Source organism: Elephantulus edwardii, unplaced genomic scaffold (assembly GCF_000299155.1).
Source record: "Elephantulus edwardii isolate Elephantulus edwardi_28Jun2011 unplaced genomic scaffold, EleEdw1.0 scaffold00001, whole genome shotgun sequence".
Taxonomy (NCBI): Eukaryota; Metazoa; Chordata; class Mammalia; order Macroscelidea; family Macroscelididae; genus Elephantulus; species Elephantulus edwardii.
In genome coordinates this window covers 4,908,050-4,933,148 of record NW_006399751.1, presented here as the reverse complement: position 1 = coordinate 4,933,148, position 25,099 = coordinate 4,908,050, and the positions used below count along the sequence as shown (strand labels likewise).

The 25,099-nt window shown below is 38.0% G+C and overlaps 1 protein-coding gene across 1 annotated transcript in view; it reads left to right on the top strand.

Annotated features, from left to right (window-relative positions):
* SNTB2 (syntrophin, beta 2 (dystrophin-associated protein A1, 59kDa, basic component 2)) overlaps positions 1–25,099 on the top strand; it is a 104,569-nt gene that overhangs the window by 61,594 nt on the left and 17,876 nt on the right. The window contains exons 3-4 of the mRNA XM_006878659.1: positions 10,612–10,822; positions 23,524–23,666. Coding sequence (XP_006878721.1) covers positions 10,612–10,822; positions 23,524–23,666 — 354 coding nt within the window. The remainder of the gene's footprint in view (positions 1–10,611; positions 10,823–23,523; positions 23,667–25,099) is intronic.

The window sequence follows — 25,099 nt, the reverse complement described above, 5'->3', positions numbered from 1 at the left end:
AATTTAAAGACTTTGGCTTTTTAAACAGTGATCTTTAAAAAAATTCATTAAGCAGTAGAGGCCATGGAGAATGAAATGAAAACAAGGAAATAGGATGGAGAAACAATGTGTAAAAGAACAAATGGCAGCTAAATTTATCAACTGGCTGTGAGGCTAAGGAAAAAATTAGGCTAACTCATTATAAAGTCATTTCTGAAACTGTCCACAAAGAGTTGCCAATATAGCTGGACATTAGGAAAAGGGCAAAACCTTAGAACCCTGTGCTTGTAGAGAACGGGGGTATGGGGAAAGTGGCATGGCCTGACTGGTTTGTTTAAAGTTATGCTGTTTTATCAGCTAAATAAGACATCTTTTCAAGCCAGTAATGTTAGTGTTTGTATTGTTGACATATTTAAGTGTTAAAGACATCTGGTGGATAGCCTTCAGAGTGGTAAGGTCAGTTAAGCTGCACAAGTCATTTGTAACCTTACTTTTCTATAAAGTGATCACTGGTTTTCACCAGGGTGGATTGTATTTTGGGAAAAGGTCTAAAAAGCCAGACTAGTAAGAGATTCTCAGCCTTAATGCTGGAAAGAAACTTTCATATCTAATTTTAGTTGAAATACTGAAGATTCAAATTGATTTGCTTTGTGTAAAATGTAAATTTGAAGAGATTCAAGGTTATTCCTATGATGATACCACTTCACTTGCACAGTGTACTTTCTAAAGAAAAAGAAAAACAGTAGAATTTAAGGTAGCTGGCAAGAATCATTCATAACTGGGCTATACCCTGGGGACCACACATTCGTGCCTTGTGTCTTGGCAGAAAAGCAATTCAGAACCAGTTTCTAATAAAAGCTCCATTTTAAGATTTAGAAGAAGAAATTAGGAAGATGGAAGTTGTAACTTTAACCAAATTGTTTTTTACAAGCCTCTGTTTCCTTCCATATAAAATGAAGATTATATAAGAATCAAATGAGAAAATGATTGTATAACTTGGCATAAGAAGCTCCCAGTATATTATTGTTATGTGCCATCAAGTCAGAACTAACTTACAGCTGATTCTCCAACAGGTTTTCAGAAATTATAAATCACACAGGAGGAGATTGCTCATCTTTTTTTTTCAAGGAGTAAATGATAGATTTGAACTGCTTGCCTTCGGATTGGCAGTGTAACTCTTTACCCACTAGGCCACCAGAATTCCTGTAATGTATTATTATGGGTACTATTTATGTCCTTCTCACCTTAAATAAGTCCCTCAATCTCTGCTCTCCTACTTTCCCTGTAAAGTTGATATGATTATGGCTGCCCAACCAAACATTTTTGGAGCTATTTCAAAGATAAAATATTCTTCATAAAAATCACTTAGAGTACTTTGATCCTTAACAGTTATCTCAGCTCTGTCAGAGGAAATATTAATAGTGGTAACATTAATGCCATAGTTAAACTATGGAGAAAAACAGTCCAAATAGGGACAGCAAATAAATTTTAGCAGGACATCTGTGACTTAAGACATTTATCAGATTACAACTCTGTATAACTAGCCATATTCCAGCTTGAACATTTTAAGCTGCTTTCACATAATCTCATGTGAAACTCTGAAAAAGAAATTGCTTTCAATGTTCAATAATCTGGAAAATGCTCGTGAGTCTGTTTTTTAAAGCACTTGATAGGCATGTGAATTTCTTGTTATCCTTTTTCCCTTTAGTATTTTACTATGGAAAATTTCATATATACAGCAAAGGTCAAAAGAATTTTCAAATCAACATCCATTATCCCACGACTTGGATTCTACTCTTAACATTGTATTATACACTTAGTCCTCATTTAAAAAGCTGTAGTGGCCTGGTGATAAGGAGTTGCACTGCCAACCTAATGGCACATGGTTGAAATTCACCAGCTTCTCTGCAAGAGAAAGATGAACAATTTCCTCCAGTGCAATTTGTTGACATATACCATGGATCTGGACCCAACATAGCTGACCCTCCAGTGGCTTTTCGGAGCTTTCTCCCGCAGAGCAGCTGGTAGATTTGAACTTTGTGCCTTTGGGTTGGCAGCTCAACTGCCTTCTAGTTCACCACCAGAGTGTCCTCTCATGTGGTTTACTGGCTTTGGAAACTCTCTGAAGGGCAGCTGTGAATCAGTTCCAACTCAGTAGTACATAACAACAAAAGGCATCTTTTATAACACTGTGAATTTACAACAATTATAAAAGATCTACTGTCTGATCCTTTTGTGCATTAATGATAAACCTCTGGCAAGGATCAAGACAGCAAATTCTGATGTTCAAAGCACAGGTAACACTGACTGACCATAGTGGTTAAAGGTCAGCTTGGTTGGGCCATGATTTTCAGTAGTTTGACAGTTACTTAATTTGGAAGTTTGTGATATGATGTGGTCATCTTTCATTTTTACATGACACTGATTTTCACTCAACAGCTTGGTCTTTGCACCCTGATCAAATCAGTAAGTGAGGGAGGAACAGGTATTTTGTACTGATTTTACCAAAGATTAGTCCTTCTGTCTAATTTTAGTACATTTCCAAGTGAATTGTCGTCTTCACTATACTTCCCAGAAATACTTACACATATGTATAAATAACTTAATTCAGCATTTCTTTGCTTTTAAGTGATATTTACATACAATAAAATGCACAAAGCATAAGTTTTTACAACTGTATGAAAAGACTTCAAAGATACAGAACATTGGTCATCACCCTGTTATGATTCATTCTTCATTTTAATGCAAAAGCTTCACTTTCTAACAGAAAAAAATTTGGTAGAAGTTTATTGTTTTGTTTTACTTGTTTGATTTGGCTCTCCTCTCTAGGGCTAGGAAAATTGCAGACCATCAGAATTAATAGTAAGAGGGAAGAAAGCATTTGCTCCTTTCCATAACCTTGAGTTTTCAAAATCTCACTAAATGCTTCTCACGGTTAAAAGGGTTTCATTCTACAAACTGAAAGCTAAATAAATGATGAAGTCCAGGGAGAGAACCTGAGCCCAGACCTTCACAGACAGTGTTGTGGGCAGTATATAGAGTTTAGCAGGAACAAGATGTCCTTAAGCACAACATTTTGGAACTGTAAACCTGTTTCCTTTGGACTGGATTATAATGCCCTGACCTCTTTACTGGCTATTTTCCACATAAAAGGTAAATGTGATTTTATGACACCTTAATATATATGATTATTACTTAATTGATCACTTTAAGTATGTCCAACCTTTAATAAACAGGAAAAAAATTATCCAACCTTTACTAAACAGGAAAAAAAAATATTAAGTAGGCTATATTTACAGAACTTGATGGCACATAACAACAACAGCAGCAGCATACTTACAGAACCCTGTGTTTTTGTGTACCTAACCATTGATTTGATTCATCTGGTCAAAATGTAACTGTGTTCTCAGGAAAGCCTCAGAGGTTTGACTAGAGGCCAAAACTCTTCACATTGTGGCTGCTTCTTCTCCTGTGGGCTCAAACAATTACTTGCAGGCTGCCTCCATACTTTTATTAGCAGAGTTTTTATTTGAAAACAGAAATAAACTTTAGAAATTAGTTTGTATATCTTGTCAGCTTTAAGGATTCTTTCAAAGGCAGAATCTTCTGGATTCTAGAGTCATCTATCCTATTTGGGAGTTTCTTTTCTGTTTCTGCTAACTTAATTTTCTAGTTCAAAATCCCTTTCTAAGAAACAATTTTTTCTTTTCTTGGAAAATCAGTGATCTCATCCCAGAAACTAACTTACTGCTTATTTCCATCATTTTCCAGCCCTGTTTCCATCCTATTTTCCACTCCTGTTTAGTTTTCTATTTTATAACAGACTTAACTTTCCAATCTGTAATTAACTTCTTGAATCTCTGGCCCCAGGATTTTTAAGATTTAGACTGTGTTAAAGGAGACACACCAGAGTTGTCCATGAAACCTGTGTAACATGGTTATACTTTTCACAAGGTGAATGTACTGTGTCTAGAGAAGGATGAACTGATCTTTAGTGTTAAGTAGGTCAGTGGAAGGAGTGAAGGAAATTTCTTATCGGTTTTGTGACTGAACTTTTAGGGACTAAAATGTGCTTAAAGGTGAATAAATTAGTTACAGTATCGTACAAACTGAATGGAAATAAACAGCCTTTATAGAAAAAAAAACTCTCACCACTGGACCTATAGATAACATGATGATAGATGGAGAGAAGAATGAAGCTGCCAACGACTTTATCTTACTTGGGTCCACCATCAATACACTCGGTATCAGCCATCAGGTGATCAAGAGACGTATTCCGCTGGGAAAGTCTGTAGTCAGGAACCTCTCCAAATTAATGAGGACTAGTGTGGGTTTGAATTAGGCCATGGTCTTTTCAGTCACTTCTTGTGCATCTGAGAGCTGGACAGTGAATTTAGATGACTGTAGAATTGATGCTTTTGAACTGTGGTCTTGGAGAAGAGTACTAAATATCCCATGGACTGCCAAAAGAACAGATATGTCTTGAAGAAGGTGCAGCCAAAGTGTTCCTTAGAGGCACAGATTATAAAGCTTTGTCTCACATACTTTGAACATATTGCTAGGAGAAGCTTTTCCTTGGAGAGAGACATCATAGTTGGAAAGGTGGAGGGTCAGTAAAAGAGAAGAAGACCCGCAACCACATGGACTGACAGAGTGACTGCTACCGTGGGTTCAAGTATATCAGAGATTGTGAATATGCCACAGGTTAGGTCAGAATTCAGACCTGTTGTTCTTAGGGCCACTGTGAGTCGTACTCAACTCGATAGCACCTGACAACAGCATAGAAAATAACAGCTCATTGTGGAGCCTGATCTGAGGGAGACCATCATTGCCTCTTCCACCCAGTTTAGTGGAATGAAGGTAAATCTTGTATTGGGATAAAGATGGGGGTCATAGACAGTTAGCGAAGGAAAATGCTAACATCAGCCTCTAGATTTTAGCTGTGTGCCTTACTGTTTACTGTCACTTTTAAAGGTAATTGGCACTGCCAATTCCTGGGCTTCTTGGTGGTTCTGCCACCCTACGTTGGCTGGGATTTGGCATTCCTCATTGTCAGCCTGAGATTCCATTTTCTTAGGTGGGCTAACTCATTCACCACTCTTTTGCTTTCTGGCTTCCAAAATTCTCTTGGAGACATTCTTCTGCTCCCCCTGAACTTGTTGCTTTTTGCTCTTTAATTGTTAACTTTATGGGGAGGCTTCAAGAAGGAGTAAAAGTAGATGTTATCACTCAGTTGTCATCTTACCCATGAAATTCTAGAAGTCCTTTATTCAGAAATCAGTGAATTCATTCAATTCATGTTGCTTTTCTAAGATTGTTATTGTTGTTGCTATGTGATGTCAAGCTGGAACCGACCTATAGCTGACTCTTCAGTACCTTTTCAGAGGCTGTGAATCACACAAGAAGATATCTTCTATCTCTTTTCCAGAGCATCTGGTGACTTAGAACCTCATACTTCTGGATTGACAGAATGTGACTCCTTGCCCCTAGGCCATTAAAGCCCCCTTTTTAGGATTGTTGTTGAGTACCACAGAGTCAGAACTGACTCATAGCTGACCCTCCAGCAGGTTTTCAAAAGCAGTAAAGTGCTGGAGAAAAGTATTGAATATACCATGGACTGCTAGGAGAACAAACAGGTTTGTTCTGGGGAGGGTGAAACCAGACTGCTTCTTGGAGGCAAGGATTTTGAAGCTCCATCTAACATTCTATGGGCATATTGTAAGGAGGAACCAGTCTTTGGAGAAGGGACATCATGCTTGGAAATGTGGAGGGATAACACAAGAGAGGAAGACCTTGGGTGATACAGATTGACTCGGTGATTGGAGTAATGGGGGTTGATGTGTCAGTGACAGTGAGGTTGGCTCAGAATAGAGCAAGGATTGTGCACAGGATTGCTGAGTTGCAAGCGACTCAATGGCACATAACAACAACAAATTGCACAGGAGGAGATTGCCTGTCTTTCTCCTGCAGAATTGCTGATGGATTCACACTACATACCTCTTTAAGATTCATGCAAGTCTAAAATGTAAAATAACTTGCTTTTGGCTTACATTTGTATGTTGCTTGAGTTGGCACTCACTGATGATGATTTTTCATCAGGTAAATTCACACTAAAGTTTTAATTTATTTTACTGTGATTTGAGTGACAGTTACAGAGCAATTACTCTAAAGTTTAGCTACTTTAATAACTATTTGAGTAATTTACCTAAGTAAGACAGTTATTAACTCATCAAAAGGATGCTAACATAACTCACTCTCTCTTTTAGTGCAGTGTTTTATTGTGACATGGCGTAGTGACTAATTTTAGATCTCCCTATATCAACTATGAGGCACTCTCTGGTGGCATTATGCATTACATGTTGTGCTGCTAACTGAAAGTTCAGTGGTTCAAATCCACCAGTTGCTCCCCAGGAGAAAGGTGGGCCATCTCCTCCCATAAAGACATACAATCTTGGAAACTTAAGGAGATTGACTGTGAATCAGAATCAACCCAAATGGAGTGAGTTGGTTTTATAGCAAATGTATAGGACGCCTTTATTCTAGAGAACATAATCAGTTTTTTAATTCACAAATATTTAAAAACTATGGCACCTATAACTTAAAGTGAGAAGTAACAGTCCAATGAATAAATATTAAAAAATTGTTGTTGTTCGGTGCCATCAAGTACAACTCATAATGACCCTAGGAACAGTCAGTGTAGCCTGTGCCCTGCTCATCTCTCAGACACAGGAGCCCATTGCTGAAGTCACAGTGTCAGTCCATCTCGTTGGGGATCTTCCTCTCCTCTGCTGACCCTCCATCTTTAATGGCTGTTTGCAGTTGTTTCTCCTTTTGAGTGACTTTCTATCTGGGTTCTAATACTATAACTATGCCAGTTTCCCTGTTCATAAGGTTTGCAAAGGCCCGTTTTCTTCGGAAATGGGTGGCCAGTGCATAGCTGACCCTCTGGTGGGTTTCTAAGGCTGTAAGTCACACAGGAGGAGATGGCCCATCCTTCTCCCTCAAGGCCACTCTGATGAATTTAAGCTGCTAGAGATGCTTGGCTTTTGGGTCAGCAGCACATCTCCCTGTGAACTGCACCATTAGAGCTCCCTAATGGTATATTCCATAACTATAAATGTTAAGTCATTTGACAGCAAGCTCTCTTCACCTTTCTCTGGGCATTTAGGCTGAGAAAACTTCTGCTTACAAGTCTGTGTCCTACTGATGAACTCTGTGTAGTCCCATCCCTCTCAAGTACAATTTTAAATCCCCCCTCAAGCCAGTTCTCTCTCTATTGTAATCTATCTCACACCATTTTTTAAAATTCATTGTTTTGACCAGGTTGCTTTTTAGAAATATGTGGACTCATATTGCTCAACAGTTAATATCCAGAATTTCCTTAGCATTCAAGACTTTCTAAATTCTGGCCCCAACTTACCTTTTGTACATTTATCGATAAATTATGCAATTAAAGAAATAAATCTATGAGAAACATATCTAAAAACAGAAGCAAATCACTTTTGATTGCTGGCTTAAGGCTTTCCTTTGAGTAATATAAGCTTTCAGATATAGACTCTTTTTTAAAAAGTGTTTTGACTTTTTACAGTTTGTTTTATGATTTAGCAGTTTTCTAGAACTGTTGTCCTATTTGGCTATTGTCCTCAAACTTTTGAAAGCATGTAAGACTAGTAGCTAGACTCTTTTTTAAAAAGTGTTTTGACTTTTTACAGTTTGTTTTATGATTTAGCAGTTTTCTAGAACTGTTGTCCTATTTGGCTATTGTCCTCAAACTTTTGAAAGCATGTAAGACTAGTAGCTAGGTGTGCAGGTAGCAGATGGCAAATTCCAGTACGAGGAAAAATGAGGTCATAAGGTCAGTGCCAGATAAGTTCTTATAAACTGTCTCATAGCGTGTGTCCTACAAGCCTCAGGGTCTTTGGGAATCATTCTTTGCATCATCTTGGAAATATTTTGGACCCAGTCACTTATCTCCTTAGAGGAGATACCTCTCCCAACCCATGTTTCCTTTATGTAAAATGAGATGATTAGATTAGATCAGTCACTCCTCTTCTAGAAAAACCAATAGGTCTATTAAATATTAAAATGCTTTCCCACAGTTAAATTAAAGGAACAAGGACTTGAACCATTTTCTTTACTCCAGGACTTCTCAGAACTTTACTTGCACTGGTAATTGCTTAGAGAAGAGTCTGTATAAGTATTACACAGGACTCCAGATTGTTTCCAATTCAGAACTTGTTGTTTTTCTTAGAACCTGGGTTAACAGCTCACAGGTTACTGTTTCACACATCAGAGTCTGGGAAGTCCATGACTGGATGATTTATAAGTCTCTCTAACTCTATGTTGTCTAATATGATGGACACTAATCACTACTGACAGATTAAATTGAAATTAACTAAAATTAGCCCCATCTCAAGAACTATCCTTGGGTTGTGACTACTGAATTAGACAGCTTGGTTACAGAAAGTTTCTGACACATGAGAAAGTTCTGGTGGACGGTGCTGCTCTAGATAGTACACTCAAGGATCTTGAATACTAGATCCTGTAATACCAGGAGCTCTGGTGGCTCAGTGGGCAAAGTTTTCAGCTACTAAGGTCAGAAGTTTGAAACTACCAAACAGCCCTTGGGAGAAAGATGTGACAGTTGGCTTCCAGAAATTTCTAGCCTTGACAACCTGCGCAGGTGCACTGCTTCGTCCTGTAGTCACTGTGAGCTCAGTCAACTCTGTAGCAGTGAGTTTGATTTGGTTTCTACTAAACCACATCCTAGACTGTGAAGACATGGCCCCCTGCTTCCCCCACCACAGGAACAGTGTAGTGGTTAACAGTGTCCTTTATAGCACTTTTTATAACCTGTTAATCTATTTCCTGTTCATTTTTGCTAGGCCTCCTTAGAGCATAAGCTTGGTGAGGATAGAAGCTGTGTCTTTTTTTTTCTTTCTTTGCAGTCACAGTGCCTGGCATATAATAATAGGTGCTCAATAGGTGTTTTCTTTAAGCAGGATAGACTGGACAGAGTTCAAGTGAGAATAAAAATATATTCTCACAAATATTAAAATATTTGGAATTATAAAAGGTTTAGAGATATATGTGGTGTCAAGGCAGAAATGCTAGTGGGCATGTGAATTACTGACCTTTGATGGGGGTGCAGCATCTGACAACAGTGCTTTAAGGCAGCAGGAACTGTCTTCAGAAAGATAAAAGAAAAGTGAGAACTCTGCATACCCATTGTCAACTTGTCAGTTTCTAGCCTAACATGCAATAACTGTCCTGATAGCCCTTGGCCGAGTGCTTTCTCTCTTTTCTTTTAAGTATATATATTCACTGTGAGAAAACAGAAGTATATATACTTTAGTCATTTATTTATTTGCCTTTTAAGCTCATCCTAACAAGAAGTGTCATCAAAACACTGCCCAGTAAACTGCTTTAAAAGGAATTTTTTTCAATGTACATTAAAAAAATTAGATAATTTCTAAAGGTTATTTTGTATAGATTGCTCAGCTTTCCACTAATATACAGCAGTCATTGCATAGAAGGTCTCTTGCTGTTTTTCTGCTGTGATTTAGTGGAGATTTTAATAAAAACATTTTATATAGACAAGAAAAATAGTTCTAAATTTTCTTTCTTTTTTTTAAAAAAAAATTTATTATTTTATGTGTGTGTACCATCAAATCAGATCTGACTGGTACTAGAGAAGATTGTCCCTCTTTCTCCAGCAGAGCATCTGGTGGATTTGAACTGCTTATGTCTGGATTGCAGTGCAGCTTCCTGCCACTAGGCCACCTAAATTTTCTTCAGCAATATTCTTTTTTTAATTTTTTTTAAAATTTTATTATTTTGTGTGTGTGTACCGTCAAATCGGATCTAACTGGTACAGGAGGAGATTGTCCCTCCTTTTCCAGCAGAGCATCTGGTGGATTTGAACTGTGCGCCTCTGGTATTGCAGTGTAGCTTCTTGCCACTAGGCCACCAGAGCTCCCTTTGAGCAATATTCTTTTATAAATCTCCCTTTTCTATTCTTCACACAGTGGGAATTTTATTTCATTATTTAGCATCAGGATTCTTTTTGACGTTGTTTAATCCATAAATACCTTATACCATAATGTTCTGAGTTTTTTAAAAAAACCAGTTATTTCTTTACAGTATGCCTGTAAAGTTCAACCTGTATGCTTTCTACTTTGGTGACAAGGAGATGAAAGCAATGTGGAATGTTCTACTGTCATCTATACAATCTTACTTACTCAGTGTCCTCATGTTGGAATGACTCAGTTGACTAACCCTCCAGCGAGTTTTCCATCACAGAGGAGGAGATTGCTTGTTTTTCTTTCATAGAGCCACTGGTGGGTTCGAACCACAGAAGTACCACCTTTAGCAGCACATCTTCCACCAGAGCTCCCTGGTCTATACAATAGGTTCCTTTATCTCACATTATTACATTAACACATTTAAACATCAGACACATCCTTCCATATGTGGTTTTCTCTGGAAATGGACTCTAGGGTGTTAGAGGACATACCTCTATTCTAGGATTGTGAAAATAGATTTAAATAGATGTTAAGACCCTGGCTGGTTTGATAAATTTTGATCCAGCTCACCTTCTATTTTTCTTTTTTCTTTTCTTTTTCCACACAGATTGATAGAGCTCCATTCTCCTGACAGCAGGAACACTCTGATCCTACGGTGCAAGGATACGGCCACAGCACACTCCTGGTTCGTAGCTATCCACACCAACATAATGGCTCTCCTCCCACAGGTGTTGGCTGAACTCAATGCCATGCTTGGTGCAACCAGTACAGCAGGAGGCAGCAAGGAGGTCAAGCACATTGCTTGGCTGGCAGAACAGGTAGGCTGGGAGACAGGGCAGAATTTCCCCTAGCTCCCATACAGATCCAGATAGCTGCCCCATTTCATGCATTTGCATTATTTAACATGCAGTGCCCACTGCCATGCAGGCAATTCTGCTCATGGACACCCTCCATTAGATTTCTGAGGTTATAAATTGTTATGAGAGAACACTACCCTTCTTTCTCCCAAGGGGCAGTTAGTGGATCTGAACCCCTAACCTTTTGGTCATTGATGTTAACACTTAAAACCCTCCCACCATCAGAGCACCTCATCATGCAGCTGGGCCTAGTTATCTAGTGTGTGGATCTTTCATCTGTAGGTCTTTGGTTTCTCTTCCTTTTCTTCCTATCTTTCATCCCTTTTGCTTCTCCTTGGAACAACTGAACGTTATGATAATCACCACCACAATATGATTAAAATAACATCACTGAAGAGAGGTGCTCCTCACCAGCTCACTCCTCGATGAAAAATAAAGAGAAGGATAATTTTTATGATTTTGTATGGCTCAAAAGTTAAAGGATTAAAAAGTCTGCAAACTTTTTGTAAAGGGCCAGATAGTTTCATAGTTGCTTATCTTTGATGTTGGAGTAAGTATATTACTCTTAAAGAAACAAAACCGGGGGGGGGGAAAACACTGTCCTTAAGTCGATTCTGACTCATGGTGACTGTCATTCATAGTTATCTAGTGCTGTTTTGACAGAGATGTCACAAATGGATGGCTTTAATAAACGGATTTATTCTCTTACCGTTTAGGCTAGAAGTTCAAGTCAGGGTGTCAGCTCAAGAGAAGAGCCCTCTCTCTCAGTTCTGGAGGAAGAGCATTGTTTCCTTCAGCATCTATGGGCCCCACATTCCTCAGACATCTCTGTGTGTCTTGGCCTTCCTTAGTAAGGAACTTCCTCGTGCAGGAACCAGAGTCCCAAAGGATGCACTCCCTCATGGTGATGCTTTCTTGGTAGGGTTGTGGCTCCCCACAACAGCTTGATTTCCTTCCCTTTTATCTCTTGTGAGATAAGAAGTGTTGCAGGTCACACCCTAGGGAGGGGTTTTTTGTTTGCTGTTGTTGTTTTTGTTTTAGTGTTCCATATCTGGGCCCCCCACTCCCCTCACCCCAACATCCATGAATGTCTGATGATCTCATTTGGTATTGCACCATATGATTGTGCTGTGGGGACAAGGGTGGATGGAACTCACTAATCATTTTTTCTCTAGCTCTGAAATTTTATGAACTTTCAAATAACAGTTGTGATATAAAGAGAACACAGAACTAGTAATATAATTATTTCCATGAAATAATGCTTCATGGAAATAAAAGTAGAAAAGCTAAGCAGAGGAGAAACTGATGAAAACATCCAAGTATACGTGCTTACAACTTAGAAAGTTTTAAAATTTTAACTATTTGTCATTTATATATTATTACATGCCAGTTGAAAACCTGTATTCAAGGGGTTCTGTGCTTTCAACAATGTTAAAAATTTTCACGACTTTAAAAAGTGACCTATTTATATGGTTCAAAAATTAAAGGATTAAAAAGTCCACTGAATTCCCATAACCTTTCTCCCCAAGAGGAAATCACTTTTATTCCTTTCTAGTGAATCTTTTTAAAGTTCCTGATGAAAGTAAAACCAAATGGCATGTATTTTTCTCCCTCCTCTTTACACACACACACACACACACACTCTCTCTCTCTCTCTCTCACTCCCTCCCCCGCTCCCACCTTCCCCCATTCCTGGGAGCTCTGATACCATAGTCTGTAGGAAATTGCACTACTAACCTATAGCAGACCCTCTCTGTCAGTTTGAATCCACCAGCTCTTCTGCAGGAGAAATATGAGAAGTCCTCTCCTGGGTGATTCAAAGGACTTAAAAGCCTGATGGAGTGTCAGCTATGAGTCATGCTCAGTTGATGGTAGTGAGTTGACAATTCATACCTTTATCGTTTTAATTTATTTTTATTAAACTCTATATGGAGATCTTTCTATATTAGTGCACAGGAAACTAACCTGCTCCTTTTATCTTTTTGTAAAAATGTGTAGTATTGGGGGGTGGGGAACATGTGTAGTATTCTTTTGTGTGCTGTTATTATTGTTGTTAGGGGCCATCAAGTCAGCAACGACTTTTAACCACCCTGTGAACAACAGATCTGGACCTTGCCTTTTCCTGTGTTATTCTCACCATCTCTAATATGCTTGAGCCCATTGTTACAATCACTGCGTCAGACCATCTTGTCGATCTCATCTCTCTTTCTCTTTCTGTCATTCTCTGACTGGCTTCTCCTCACAGCATGTCTAGAGGATGTGAGACAGAGTTTTACCTTTCTTGCCTTTAAGCAGCGCTCTGGTTGCACTTCGTCCAAGATAGACCTGTTTGTTGTTTTGAACGTCTGTATTTAGTACTCTTCTCCAACACCACCATTCAAAGGCATTAGTTCTTCTCTTGTGCTTTTTATTGTCCAACTTTCCAATGCATAGGAAGTAATTGAAAATACTATGGCTTAAATCAAGTGTATCTTAGTCTTTAAACTGACATCTTTGTTCCTTAAAATGTGGAGAAGTCCTTGACAGCCAATTTCTCATCTTTTTGGGTTTTTTTTACTACTTTTATCCTAGACATTGATTATGGATCCAAGTAAAATGAATCATTGACAACTTTAATCTTTTCTCCATTTGTCATGATGTTGCCTATTGGTCCACTGGTGAGGATTTTTGTTTTCTTGATGTTGAAATGTATCCTATAATGAAAGCTGTAGTGTTTGGTCTTCTGCAGCATGGTTAAATAATATTTCATGATATTGCAGTCAGGCTATCAGCCAGGTGGCAATAATCGAGGAACGTGGCTAGAGTCGGTGGATCCACGTAAATTATTCACATGGCAATGAGGAGTCCTGGGCTACTTGTCATGCAGCCTTTTCTACGTGCTGTGTGAGTTTCCTGGTGATGGGACAGGTGATAGTCCTCAGAGTGAATGATAGGACAGAGAAAACAAGTTGGCAGCTGCAGTGCCTGTCACGCTTATCCCGGAAAACATCACCATCACTTCTGCTTTACTCTCCTCAGTTATATCCAGTCACTAAGTTCAGGCGATACCCAAGGAGTAGAGAACTCAAGTTCCTGCTTTTAAAGAGAAGCGTAGCAAGGAAGTAAGTACAAATATTAAAACTACTGCAAAAAGGTGTAATACATTTGTGATTTAGAGAGCTACTTACCTGACTTTCATCAAGGTTTTTTAAGTTAGTCTCCTGCCAACAAGGTATGAGAGTCACTAGGCTTTTAAATGAACTTATTTTGATTTAGTCCTGGTCTGTCCATCCACATGTTGTACAGAGGTAACTTGTGGTTGCTGTGAAACTGATATGTCAGATGGGATAATGGTTACTCATGGTGGACAGTGTTTGGTGGAGCTCCCTAATTAAAACAAGCTTGGAAGCAGGAGTGGCATCTACTTCTAAAATAGCTTGCCTCTGGAAACCCCATGAACCTGGAGGAAGGATGGAAATTACACAAGTGTTCAGGTCTTTCATTCATAGGGTCACTGTGAGTCGCCTACGAGACTCAATGGCACTTAACAGCAACAGCATAGAGAGAAATCAGTTGGCCTAGTAGACAGAAAGTGATGCTACCAAGCCAAAGGTGGGTGATTTGAATCTGCGGCTCTGAGGCCTGTTTTTAACTAGTTTTGGTCAAACATTCTTCTAGGCCGTATAGCCCTGGTCTCTCTACTTGCTGTACAGAGGTAACTTGTGGTTGCTGTGATGCTGAACACTATGACACTGATGTGTCAAATGCGATGATGGTTACCCATGGTGGACAGTGTTTGGTGGAGCTCCCTGATTAAAACAAGCTTGGAAGCAGGAGTGACATCCACTTCCGAAATAGCTTGCCTCCGGAAACCCTATGAACCTGGAGAAAGGATGAAAGTTATACAAGTGTTCAGTTCTTTCGTTCATAGGGTCACTGTGAGTCACCTATGACTTGACAGCATTTAACAACAACAACAACATTTTGATTTATACTACATAAAGACAAGGAGAAGGAAAATAAAGCCACTACTTTATTACAATCAGGCTTTTACGGGATTCATTTCTGTGTCTCTGGTATTGAATTAGAAGCCAGGATAACTTTTTTCCCCAAGTCTCTAGTGACTCCAAAGAACTGCCTAGTGCTTTCTTTACAGTAGGTGCTCAGAGATTTTCTCTTTGTCCACTGCCAGTTAATCCTCATTATTCATGGATCTCCTATTTGCACATTCACCTACTCACTAAAATGTATTTGTAACCTCAAAATCAATAATAATGGTGCTTTTGTGGTCATTCTCAGATATCGACAGAGCAGAACAGAATTTTAGTCACCTGACACACGCATTCCCAGCTGAAATGGGACAAGGAGGCTCTCTGCCTATTTCATCTCATACTTTAAACAAGTATAATTTCTTTTGCATTGTGTTCTTAGTACTGTGTTTGGTTTTTGTTTTATTTTTGGCATGTGTATGCCTTTAAGTATTCCATTGCTTAAAGTGGTTGCCAACTATAATGCTATGCTACTTACTACCTTTTGTTCCCAAGCACAAGAAGGCAGCCTTACAAGGAAAAATTACATGTGTTTGATAAGGTTTGCTGAAACATGAGTTATATAGTAAGTATTCTTGGCCATAAGTTCAGCTGTTAACAAATTAAAAACACATCTATTAAATAAGATGTTTTTAAACAGAACCACACATAAAGCAAAGTTATGTATTGATCAGTTGATGAAAATGTGACCAGTGCTCACAGAATCTAATCCTGTGCTTCCTCCAGCGATATTGGTTCAGTATTTACTAATTCAGTATTTGCAGCAATTTTATAGAACACAACTGTAGCAAATAATGGAACAAATTATTATTTATATCGTCCAAAACCAGACCATCGAAATTAGAATTAGAGAGTAATATTAAGTGTTATTGCTAGTGTGCACGCAAATTGACTGTGACTTATAGAGACATCATGTGCAGAAAAGTAGATACAGCAGATCTGAACTTTGCCCTAACTTGTGCTATCTTCAGTCTCTCTGATATTCAAGAGCCCATTGTTGCACTCAGTGTCAATCCATCTTGTTGAGCATCTTCCCCTCTTAATACTGACCTTCCATCTTTCCTAGCATGCTTAATATTAAGTAAAGACATTTTAGCCACTTTTAAAATAATGTCCCTGAAAAAGTTCTAAGTCCTGTTTCTAAATTGGTCTCTTGACCTGGCTTTTTTTCATTAAAATTTTAATGAAAGTTTATAGAGAACTTGGATTTCCATTCATTCATTGTTGCACATTTTCCTCCCTGCACTCATCCCCTCAGTTCACTTTTTTCTTTGGAAAAAATTCTTTCATTGTTATGCAGTCATCTTCCCCACCCACCCCCCAGTCCACTTTACTATGCAGCTCTTATTCTGGACTCTTGTCATGCCAATAATACCTAATCATATATTCCTTTTATATAATTATCTCCCTCATTTGTTTCAATGCCGTGTACAGTTTATCCCCTCTTTTCTTAATTTCCCCCAACCTCCATGTCAGTCCTGTTTTAGAACAGTGGCATTTGTCTTTTTGTGACTGTGATATTTCATTCACCATAATGTCCTCCAGGGTCACCCATTTTGTATAATATTGCATGAGTTCCTTGTTTTTCAGTGCTGCATAATATTCCATTGTATGAATATACCACAGCTTCTCTATCCATTCATCTCTTGATAGGCACTTGGATTGTTTCCAGCTCTTTGCTATTGTGAACAAAGCCACAATAAACATGGGTGTGCATAAATCTACTTGGGTGGCAGTTCTGGTTTCTTTAGGATATATTCCCAGTAGTGGAATTCCTAGGTCAAATGGTATTTCTATTTCCAACTTTTTGAGAAAGCACCATACACCCTTCCATAGTGGTTGCACCATTTTATATTCCCTCCAACAGTGAATAAGGGTTCCAGTTTCTCCACAACCTCACCAGAATTTGTTGTTTGCTGCTCTGTTGAATTTTGCTATTCTTACTGGGGTGAGAGGTTATTTCATAGTTGTTTTGTTGATCTTGCTTTTTAAGGTCGTTGGATTTAAATTAAATTAATCAAGTTAAATTACATTGTCAGAGTGAGATTTGATACCATTTCTCAGACATAATATAGAATGATATTTTTTTTATCTGATAAAGTTTCAGGTCTTTGTGTTCATAGGGTCGCTGTGAGTCACCTATGACTCGACAGCGTTTAACAACAACAAAGGTTGAACTTAGGTAACTATCAAAGCCCTTTCTAACTCTAAGATTGTTTTATTCTTTGAATATGAAAATGGTTAAGAAAATTTTTGGATCATGTAATCTGTCACTATGAATTTTACTTAACTCAGTGGCACCTAACAAGTACAACAAATCTGTTTTCTGTAATTACAATTTTTGGCCATAGGTACATTTCCTGAATAGATTGCAAATAAATAAAACTTTCTGATGCATTTAGAAAAGATAGACATTTTAGAGAAATATATTAAGGAGGAATCACTTCCTTACCATTTCTTTATCTTTGTTATTTTTATGTTGTTTTAAATTACTTGATTAAAACAGGTAATATGTATGCTACACAGAGCTTACTGATAATAAATTCTTTGCATAGGAAGTTAATGATTTTTATGTAGTTCATAGTTTTTGCCTTTAATTGGTTATGGTCTTAATGAGTTTTGTTTGTTTTTGAGTCTACCAAATGAGAGATTTGGATTACTCTTATAATCAGTTTTATGAAGCATGTAAGTATCTATTTAAAAAGTCCTGACATAAGGGAGCTCTGATGGCCTAGTTGCAAGAAGCTTTGCTGCAATACTGAAGGCTCAAGGTTCAAATCCACCAGATGCTCTGCTGGAGAAGAAGGGGCAATCTCTTCCTGTGCCAGTTGGATCTGATTTGATGGTACACAGCACAAAAAAGGGCTGGGGGGGGGGGGCAGAGTAATGACAGCCAAAGAGAAACTTTATTTCACCAGTTTCTACTTTTCTTCTAATTATCCCAAATTGTGTAAAGATTCAAATTAAGACTATATACACAAAATCAAGATCAATGGCATCATTTCTTTAATTTTTGCTATTTCTCCTTTTGATTGTAAAATAATGTGCATTGCCTATCAAAAAAAAACCAAAGATTTATAAGATTAAAGGAGATAGCTGTTAATTTTTTTCTCATTTTTTGTTCTCTCCAACTTCGTTTATTAGAAAATAAAAAGTTGTTATTTGGCCAGGTATATGTGTGTGTGGGTGTTGAAACCCAAGCAAACTAGAACTCTGACATTAGTATCTCTTTTTCCTCCAGCCAAAAACTCAATAATGGAGGCCCGAGGCTGCCTGCCCTGATACCGCAACCAAAAACACATACTAAATATAGCAGGCAGTGTTTTAACTCCAGGGAAAGCAAACAGTTACCTTGTAAGTTAAGGCAAATAGGCAGAGAGGATTACTTATTCAGGTTTCATTTTTTCCCCCCTCTGATGCTAAATAGAAAAGAGGAAAAATACAAAAACAATAACAGAATCCAAAGAATTCAAAAGAGCTGGAAAGAAAACTTTTTTTAACCTAAACAAGAAGTTCGTTGTTTTGAAATGGGTGGTTCCTTCTCATAGCTTTAGAATTTCTTTCTTTCTTTCTTCCCCGCCCCCCTTTCAGGGCTAAAAAGATCTTCTGTGGAAAGAAATTGTTTCCTTGGGTTTTCCACATGCATAAACTCTGATCTAGTCTTCAGAATCTCTCTTGTTACTTAGAAAAGCAAAATTAAGTGTAAAAACAATCAGTTTATCATTTGAACTTGTTTGGAAGAAAGATTTTATCTTACTTGCTCTACTCTTAACTTTAGAGAGCTCTAGTGGCAAGAAGCTGAGCTGCAATCTCAAAGGCTTGTGGTTCGAGGCTACCGGCTGTTGCAAAAGGATGGACAGGCTCCTCCCATGCAATTAACTGCCTCTGAAAACCCGCTGGAGGGTCAGCTGTGGGTCGGTTCTGACTCTGTAGTACTCAACAAGGACAACTCTAACTTTGTCTGTTACAGGCAAATTTCAGGTCCATCTCATTCTCTGAGATACAGACTTAAAAACTCAAATTCACTGTCCCAACTCATTGCAACCCTGTGTTGGGTTTCTGAGACTGTAAATCTTAACAGGACCCTTCTTTCTCCCTTGGGGCAGCTGCTGAGTTTTTTTGGTCAATACCCTACAGAATAGGCCTCCAGAGCTCCCACAGACTTAAATAGTCATCTATCTGGGTATCAGTGAGCCAAAAATGTAAGAATCCATGAGAATTTCTTCAAGAAAATGTGCAACAATGAGGGTGTGGGAATTTTTAAGGAGAATTTTGTGGTTCAAATCCACCAGATGCTCCGCTAGAAAGGGAGGGGCAGTCTCCTCCTGTGCCAGCTACTTGATGGAATACAATGAGAGGGGAAAAAATTGGGGAATAAAAGAAAATTTCCTCAGAGCTGATATTTTCCCTCCAGGTATTGAAGAGCTACTTATAGAGTAGTGTAGAATCCTCTGGACTCCCTGGGGGGTGAGGGTGGGGGAGGCATAATAATTTCTACAATACACAGCTTGAATTTTCACCGTCAGGTCATGTTTTATTCCTTGCTCTCATGGTAGAACTTGGTTTACTTCATTAGTTAGAATTCACTTTCCACTGTTAGAATGACCTCCTGACTCCAGCTAGGAGAATAGGGGTTCGGGTGTTGTAACATAGAACTGAACCACTCAAGCCATTTTTCAGATTCTAAAAGTACTCTGACATATCCAGACTACTTTCAGAAATCATAAAGAGAAAATGAAATGTGGTTCTGATGACAGCTCTTTAAAACAGAAATGATTCACCAGTTTGAATTCTCTGAAGCCATAAGTGATTGGAACTGGAAGCTCAGCAGTATGGTGTACCCTTGTTATGCGTTCCCTGCCCAAAGGTCTCATCTGATGAGGTTCTGATGATAATTAGGCATTCCTTGAACAGGCTTTTGCATTTTAGACTTGGATCCATGATAGCAGGGATAAGTAGTGACTGTTCCCCTCCACTTTTAAATTTCAATAGAGATAACTGAGTTTTAACTGCAGTAAACGTAATTTGAAATTGAAACATTAACTTCCTAAAATATAATGGAAAATTTTTGAAAGCACTATAACTCAATGTTTTGGGTTTTTGTGTTTTGTTTTTTGTTGGTGTTTTGTGATTTTTTTTTTCTTTCAGGGTTAATAATAATGCTAAATTTGTTAGAAAGTTACATTCCCAAAGGGACAGATCTTCCTCCTTCAAAGGAGATAAGGAAAAAAAGGTCAAAAGCACTGTTATTTGAAATACAGCATGATAGGTAAGGATCAGCATTTTTAAAACATTAGTTAGAATAGAAATATCGGAATACATTGTTGTTTGGGGCTGTCAAGTCCAGTATAACTCATTGAGATCCTATGAACAACAGAGCTGAATCCTATCCTATCCTATCCTGTGCCCTCCTCAGTCTCTGACATATGGAGCCCATTACTGCAATGACAATGTCAGTCCATCTCGTTGAGCATCTTCCTCTCTTTCACGACCTTTCACCTTTCTAAACATGATGTCCCTTTCCAAGGAATAGGCTCTCCTCACAACATGCGCAAAGTATGTGAGATAAACCTTTATCGTTTTTGTCACTAAAGAGCACTCTGGCTGCACCATCTCTAAGACTTATCTGTTCTTGTGGCAGTCCATAGGATGTTCATTGCTTTTCTCTAATACCACAACTCAAAGGCATCAACAATTCTTCTTTCATCCTTATTCATTGTCCTGCTCTCAGCTGCACAGCAAGTGATTTTTATTTTCAGCAAAACTTCTTTTTAAAATAAAACAAACAACAACAAAAAAAACTACAGCAGGTTACACTTTGCTCCACAGTGCATAGCAAGTGATTGAAAAGACCATGACCTGAATCAGGTACATTTTAATCCTCAGATTGACATCATTGCACCTCAATAATTTGGAGAGGTCCCTGACTGCAGACTTTTCTAGTGTCATCTGCTGCTTCCTGATATCCTTCCTGACTGCTGGTACCAAGGGTATTGATTGTGGATCCAAATGAGGTGAAGTTGTTGACAGTTTCAGTCTTTTCTTCATCTATCCTGATGTTACCAATCCATCCAATGGTGAGAATTTTTGTTTCTTGATGTTGAGATGCAATCCATATTGAAGGCTCTAGTCTTTGATCTTCTGCAGAAAGCACATCAAATCCTCCTCACTTTCAGCAAAGTCGTGTCATCTATGTAATGTATGTTATTGAATAGTCTTCCTCCATTCCTGATGCTACATTCTTCATAGAGGCCACCTTCTCAAATAATGTACTCGGCATGCACATTGAATAGGTATTGAGAAAGGATACAGCCCTGACACAAACCTTTCATAAGATAGAGGTTTCATATGAGCACAATTAAGTATTCTGGGATTTCCATTCTTCTCAGTGTTAGCCATAATTTGATATGATTCTCATAGTCAAATGCATTTGCATAGTCAATAAAGCACAAACAAATTCTTCTGATATTCATTGCTTTCAGCCTGGATATATCTGACATCAGAGATAATATCCCTAGTGCCACAGCCTCTTCTAAATCCAGCTTGAACTTCTGGCAATTCTCTGAAAATTATCAAACAATATTATTCATATCACCTGCAAACAAAATAGTGTTGAAGGTCACTAAAAAGTGGCTAGAAAAGTACATAGAGAGCAGCCATAAATTAAAGCTGAATCAAAATACATTACACACACAAAAAGAATACATTACACTAAGTATAAGAGTGCTGCTTTGTAAAACTTTGTATTTGGTTATATAGTAATGTGTCATGTAACATCAGGCAACGTATGACCATATAGACACCCATGGTCCCAATCCTTATGAAGTCCATTATATTAAAAATTTGAAGTGTGTATAATGGTTTATAATAACAAACAGGTGCTGGTTTGAACATACATTAAAACATTATTACTGAATCCTTAAAATATCTTTTCAGATATCTTTGTATATATAAGTGTTTGTTTAATGTTTTATGCATAAAAAGATGCACTATATACTAAGTAAAACCTATACATAAACCAAGAAGCAATTGTCTGAACATAGCAAAGGAGCACTGCATGGTCCAAAATCAGAAAAGATATTTGTCAAAGTTGTGTCTTTTCTCCATAATTATTCAATCTGTATACTGGGCAAAATCAATTGAGAATCTAAACTATATGAAGAAGAATGTGACGTCAAGACTGGAGGAAGACTTGTCAACAGCTTATATTAAGCAGATGACACAACTTTGCTTGCAGCAAATGAAGAAGACTTGAAGCACTTACTGAAGAAGATCAACGACTACAACCTTCATTGGGTTGTATCCCAATAACAACAACAAAAAATCCTCACCACTGGACCAGTAGGTAATGTGATGATAGGGAAAAGATTGAAGTTGTCAATGATTTCATTGTACTTGGATTCACAATTAATACCCATGCTACTGGCAGTCAAGAAATCAAAAGACCTGTTGCACTGAGGAAATCTATAGTAAAGGACCTCTTTAAAGTAATGAAAAGCACGGATGTCTATTTTAAACCAGAGAGACACCTGCTCTAAGCCATGAGGTTTTTCCATTGCATCATGTGTACCTGAAAGAATAAGAAAGAGCAAAGATTCATCTATTCCTTTGAATTATGGTATTGGAGAAGAATACTAAATATTCTTTGAATTGCCAAAAGAACAAATAAGTCTGTCTTGGAGGAAATACAACCAGAGTGCTCCTTGGAGGCAAGGTTGGTGAAACTGCAGAGAGGAAGACTTTCCACAAGATAGATCGACACAGTAACTTTAATATGGACTTGTGCTTGGTGGAGATCATGAGGTTGAGGCAAGTTAGGGCAATGCCGTTTCACAGCAACAACAAGTGAGATGACATTTCATCTTCTTTACCTCCAGAGAGCCCTCTGGTTGCACTTCCTTCAAGAGAGATTTAGAGTTGCAGTCCTGAAGGCGTGTGGTTTTAATCCACTAGATTCTCTGCTGGAGAAGGAAGGGCATTCTCCTTCTCTGCCAGTTGGATCTGATTCTGTGGCACACAACAAAAGGAAAAAAAAGACTTTCTTTTTAAATATTTAGGGAAAAAGAGAGGTTGGTTTGTTCTTTTGGCAGTCCTTGGAATATTCCGTTTTCTTCACCAACACCACAATTCAAGGACATTGATTCTTTTAGGTCTTCTTTATTCACTCTAATTATTATAATAATTATATATAATTGGTGATATTCAGGTATTATGAAATGGAAAGAAAATGTGTAGTATTACTAGATAATTTCTTTCATTTCTTCAAACTATCCAGACTACTTCAAGAGTACTTCCAACCTCTAAATAGAGACTCCCTATCAGTAGGAAAAAACCTTGATAGGACATTTTCTATATTGTAAGTCCATTAGGTTCTGATTCATGTCAATCTTCCTACTATAATTTTTTTCTGGGGGTAGACTGCCCATCCTTCCCCTTCTGATCAGCTAGTAGATTGAACTGCTGAGTTTTCGGTTAGCAGCCTGATATGTTATGTACCCTGCCACCAGGACCTTTTATACAGATGAAAGGAGAGAAAACTGGGGAGCCTAGTGAATTAGGCTCTTATTGAAGAGGCCTCTCATAACTTCATATCATTATGGTTAGCTTTCCTTCTGATTGTCACTGTTGTTGCAGGCAAAACTAGATGGTGGAAGACAGCAATGGAGACCTGTCCTCATGGCTGTGACTGAGAAGGATTTGCTGCTTTATGACTGCATGCCATGGACAAGGGATGCGTGGGCATCACCATGTCATAGCTACCCTCTTGTTGCCACAAGGTAAGACCACAAACAAACAAACAATGTGTCTGTCCTAGTCCAAATCTCCCAGTTTTAAAGGGAGTGCTGTTGTCTTCTGAGCCTAAAAGTAAGTGACTGATTTAGTTGATTTAAACAAAAACTTTTCTTCCACAGCCTTATTGATCTTTTTGTAGCTTCTAGCTCAGAAGAAATTGTCACTAGTATTTTTGTGTGTGTTTTTAAGTGCTTGAAGTAGATTCTCAACTGCTCTCTTCAAGACTTGCTTAGTCATGAAGACAAGTAAATAGAGGTTTTTTCCCCCTTTCATTTATTGACAATGACTTGAAACCACTGAAGTTGTGGCAGCCTTTTGACTGAGTGATGAAAGCGACTAAACCAGAGTGTGGTCCTGTGGATAAACCACACCACTCAGCCAGAATACTCTCCAATTTCTCTTGCTAGTATAAGAACGCATAATTTTGATCCCATCAAATAAACATTTCTTTGACCCGAAGCAACAGGCTGTTTCTAGTATTCCAGATGTGCAGAATTAGAAGCAGAAAGAATAGAGAAATGTTGATTTGAGGACCAGGATGTCTTAAGAGACAGTAACTCTGAATTAGAATACATATTCACATGTACTTTTATTTGGGCTTAAAAATTCTTCTAGCAATGAAGTGATTCAAAGACTGCACATTTTAAAAGGCCCCACAAAAAAGTATTCAGAAGAAAAAAAAGTATTCAGCAACCAAAAGAGCTGAATACTGGAAGCATCTGGTCTGTCCCATAGGGCACAATGTGGGGTACCCACTGTGAGCAGAACAAGATTTGTGTAAGAAAGAATATTCTTAGTATGATGGAGAACCTTTTGCTTTCTGTAGGATTTCCTTTACCTTATTTAGTGCCTTTACCTATGTGCTTCTGTTTCTAAAAATATGAGCTCTATATACTATATGAATTGTATTTTAATAAAGACTTTACAGTTAAACCCAAACAACAATATTGACAAGAAGAGACTAAAGCCAAGCCATCAATGAATTGAGTTTGAATCCTTGTTCTGAAGCTTACCGTTACATGGGATCATGCCATTTAACCTTGCTGTGCTATATGTTTGTAATCTGTAAAGTGAACCTAAAGAAGATAGGGTTGGTTGTGAGTATTAAAATTTCCAAGTTTGTAAATTGGAAGCAGACAGCTGCATCTTTTTTCCTTCAGATCAGCTGGTGGGTTTGAACTGCTATCTTTCGGTTAGCAGGTGAGTACTTGAACTATTGTACCAACCATGGATCCTCATTAGACCAGTTCATACTTATAAAATGCCTAGAAGCTGCCTGACAAATGTAGTGTGCTCAGGTAAATGTTAGCCATTTTAATAATAATAAAAATTGTTTTCAAATGAAAATTATGTCAAAAACAACTTCTGTAAAGAAAACATAATTGGTTTAACCGGTCACTGTTAAAAGAAGCACTGT